The following is a 4084-nucleotide window of genomic DNA, read 5'->3' on the forward strand; positions in this document are numbered from 1 at the left end:
ATCGCTTCGGTTTCGGGGATCTGGCTTTGCGAGAAGCTAGATGTCTCTGTTGGTCCTGTAACTCCTTAAACATAGCAGTAGGAAAACTATGTGGAGTCGAATACTCATGGTAAACCGGGGTTGTGAATGATTCAGGGAAGAGAGTAGGGCTGGATGGAAATGGTTTAGTCTGGGCCATCCTGAGCTGTTCTTCCAATAGTTTCTTTTCCTTCTCTCGGCCAGAGATGAGAAAGGAGGCATAAGAGGAGTCTTTCACCGTCATAGCTATAGTCATTAGCTCCTGGTGGAGAGATTCAATCCGTGTTTTGAGGTAACGGATGTCGGATTCATTCTGCCGGAGTGCAAGAGTATGGTGCTCTTGGTAGGAAAGAAGCTTGTTCAGATACTGGTTCTGGACCAAAGCATTTTCTGCTTGCCAGTTAAGCTGTGCTTCAACTATGGAATTGGCAGCCATCTATCCCATATTGTCAAGGACATTCGGGGGAGTGACTTTCCATTTGTGGCGGCGACGATCAGCATCTTCATAGTCAGTAGTGGGAGGGAAATTCCTGCTGATCCCTTCTGAGCTAGAAGCCATAAAACAAGGAATGGGCTGCTGAATTTGAGTCTACCACAACATCAACGGGGGATCCGTTGGAGGGGAAGGCGGAGCCGGAGGTAACTCTGGTTTACAGTAGGGCGTGACCGGTGGAGGAGATTGAGCTGGTGGCGGAGAACAGAAACCCAAGGAACAGGATTTGTGGTTGCCATAGTCCACTATAAACTGGTATCTGCCACGATCTTCTCCAAGTGGTCCGACATTTGGACAGCCGGCTTGGTAGCAGAGGCATAGAGAATCTGGCTGGCGCTTTTTCTTCTCTGGCTTTGGAGGTGGAGGAGGTGGAGGATCTTCTTCGAGATCATCGACGTCGTCCATCCAAGCTGGGAATGCCGTAGGAATCATAGAGCACATGTCTGCAAGCTTTGGATATGTTACAAGTGTGCGGCCATCTTCAAGAGGCTTGTAGACAGGGTTTGTAGCCGTTAGAGGTGGAGTAGTAGCTGGGATGTTATGAGTAGACTCGTAAGCCGTGATCCATGACTCAGGAATGAGTTTGAGCAAGGCTGCTCTGTCGATCTGGCGAGGGACATAAGTGATAGTAGGGATTCGGTCCTCTCCAATCTGAACGAACAGGGCTTCATCATTACTGGAGAATCTAGTACTAAGGTTCATGGCATGATTTTGGAGTCTGTAGGCACTGGTAGTGAAGAGTGGCTGCTATCGCTGTCTCTTTTCGAGGCGCACCAATCAGTGTCGAAATTGCCAAGCATCAGGCAGGTTTGGATCTTGCAGAGAAATGTTGTAGTTGGGATACACCGTGTAGAAAACAGTGCCATCGTTCAGAGTGGTCTGAACATCCGTGATAGTTGCATGCGGGAAATTTTGGAACCTGGTGTCCAGAAGATTAAGACGCATGGCTACCGGGAGACCCTTACGACCGTGGAAGGTAACGGCTATTTTGATGGCACCAAGATGGAGATGGGTGTAACCTAACTGGATCCATTGCCGGATCAGTTCAGAACTGATGTTCACAGGGAAATACTGCTCTTTACCACTAGCAGTGATCTGGTTTTGGGAAAAAGGAGGAGCCTGGACATACTCCTTTAGACCTTGCGTCTTTTTAAGAGAAATGATTGTCCTGATCTTCCTGGTGACTGAGGTAGAAGACTGGGGAAAAACATCATAAGGGTTTATGATGGGGAAGTTGGTTGGGTGAATTTGTTGTTCAGCCGGGGTATAATTAAGTTCATATAAGTAATCTACCTTAGAGGCATGGGAAGATTTAAGAGTCACTGGAGCAGTAGGAGGTTGTAAACTCATGATAGGGGGAGGGATGTCTTCCGTCCATCAGAGATGCACCGGACTAGTATCTGTCATAGGATGGGAATAGTAAGCATAGTGCATGGCGAATGATGTCCTTTTCTGACCAGACCGGAGGTAACCTGAGTGTGCCGGGATTTAGAGCGATCTCTGTCTACAGACCCACACCTTACTCAAGGGACATTACCAACCTGGTCGGAGAAGACCACCGTACACCATACACACCTATTTCTGATGCAGAGGATCCGTCAAAGACGGCAACTGCAGAGCATACTTAGGCTGCATAAGTAGAAATCATCATCATCACAGATAAGAGGCCAAGGAGTAGAGCTTCGTCGAACAGAAGGCAAAAGGGATTACTCACAAGGCTCTGATACCATATTCAGAGTTTTCTACCACGTTCTTCCTAGCTCCCCTTGATGTACCGCTTCAAGTGCCCTACTTTGATCAGCTCTTCCATTTCTCTTTTCAGCTGATAACAGTCTTCGGTGTCATGTCCGATGTCTTTGTGGAATAAACAGTATTTGTTGGGGTTCCGAGATGACCCAGCTTGCATCGACCGAGGTCAGCGGATGTATCCATCATCTTGAATTTGCATCAAGATCTCCTTCCGCGACGTGTTCAAGAGGGTGTACTTGGGACTCTGAGCTCGGTCTGACCTTTCGGCTCGACGGTCAATCCTAGTTTGCTTCTCATCTTTTCGGTCACCGGTTGTTGACCTTTTCTTCTCTGTCTTACTTTTACTCGTCTTCCCTGCTTGGTGCACCTCCGCCATGTTTGCAAACTCATTACACCTTTCCAAGAGCTCGACCATGTTTTTGGTTGGCTTCCGGGCCAAGTCCTTGATGAAGTCCATATCTCTGAGTCCGTTTCTCATCGCCGTGTGCACCGTAGCCTCATCCAAATCCTTGATGTCTAAGGATTCTTTATTAAATCGGGAGATGAATACTTGGATCGACTCATCAGGCCTTTGCTTCACGCTGAGGAGATTGACCGTCATCTTCTTGTGCTTCATGCTACTCTGAAAACGCGTGACAAAGGCTTGGTAGAGCTGCGCAAAGCTTGTAATGGAGTTTGGCGGCAGCCACGAGAACCACGAGGTCACCGCACCCTTGAGAGATGAAGGGAAGGCTCGACAAGAGACAACTTCGGTCCCCCCGTACATGGTCATCATCACGTTGAAGTAATTAATGGGATCCATCGAGTTAGTGGTCCCATCATATCGGTCGAAGGGAGGCGGCTTAAACCTGGCCGATAATGGGGCAGTCATGATCTCGGGGGGATAAGGATGTCGCCTAATAAGGGAGTAGGCATTCAGGGTCGCTGGTTTCATCAATCCCCCAACCTGCTCGGCCAACTCTCGTAGCCTCCTTTCTACTTCGATTTTGGGTGCTCGGCTGTTCGGCTCATCAGGTTGGTGTAAATTATCCTGCTCGTTCGGTCGAGGTCGGCCATTCTGACCCTCGGCTCAGGATTGGCTCCTACGGTTATCCCATCGAGGTCGACCATTTTGTTCGGCTCGATCAGCCTCGCTCCTCCTTGTTCTCCTCTCCCCATGGACATTGGACCCACGAGGGCTTCTCTGCTGCTCTTCTCGGGGAGGTGGGCTTTGGTGCCGGGGGCTATGACTAGATCTTTCTCCATCACGTCTCCCGTGGGGCTCTTCCCCCTATTCTCGGTTTCCCCTCGACTGTCTGTCCTCTCTGAGCCGGTCAAAAAATACCAATCTTCTAGCTACAGATGCCGCTGGTTTAATCTCTTGCCCCGCTCTCGGGCTCTGATGATGCTCCAGCTCATCCTATTGAGTGCCCCTATTGGGCCGCGGGGGAGGAGTTTTCTGACGGGGAGGATGAGACGATGCTGCTCGGCTCGACTCGGCTTAGCTTGGCCCGATGCTGGCCACCATTCTACTGTAAATTCCCCTTAACAAGTGCTGGTGCCAAGGGGGTGCCGCCGGTGGCTGGCTCAGCAACCCGCCCTCGACCATCTGGCCCATGAGAGTTCGCAACATCTCATTAGTGCGAAGCACTTGTAGCTGAAGGTCCATAACTTGCCAATTATTCGTCAGGGCCTCCGGGTCCAAATTCTCTGGTAAGGGAGGTAGCGGCGGTGGCGTCAGGTCCAACCCATTCGGGTTTGGCTTGGTTCGGGGCCGACCCTCCACTGTCGTCGCGTCTAGCACACTTTCACCATTTCCTCCCTCCGGTGGTGGAATCGGGTTGG

The 4084-nt window shown here is 50.3% G+C and overlaps 1 protein-coding gene across 1 annotated transcript; it reads right to left on the reverse strand.

Annotated features, from left to right (window-relative positions):
- Window positions 1-2426: 2426 nt before the first annotated feature.
- Window positions 2427-3131, reverse strand: LOC122672254. Its single transcript, XM_043869747.1, has one exon. It carries the CDS (start codon window positions 3129-3131, stop codon window positions 2427-2429), a length of 705 nt encoding a protein of 234 aa, XP_043725682.1.
- Between the last annotated feature and the right edge of the window lie 953 nt (window positions 3132-4084).

Source organism: Telopea speciosissima, chromosome 8 (assembly GCF_018873765.1).
Source record: "Telopea speciosissima isolate NSW1024214 ecotype Mountain lineage chromosome 8, Tspe_v1, whole genome shotgun sequence".
NCBI classification, from domain to species: Eukaryota; Viridiplantae; Streptophyta; class Magnoliopsida; order Proteales; family Proteaceae; genus Telopea; species Telopea speciosissima.

Bases quoted from the DNA above. Each gene is read 5' to 3' on its own strand.
- LOC122672254 (XM_043869747.1), bottom strand. From the start codon at position 3,131: ATGACTGCCCCATTATCGGCCAGGTTTAAGCCGCCTCCCTTCGACCGA.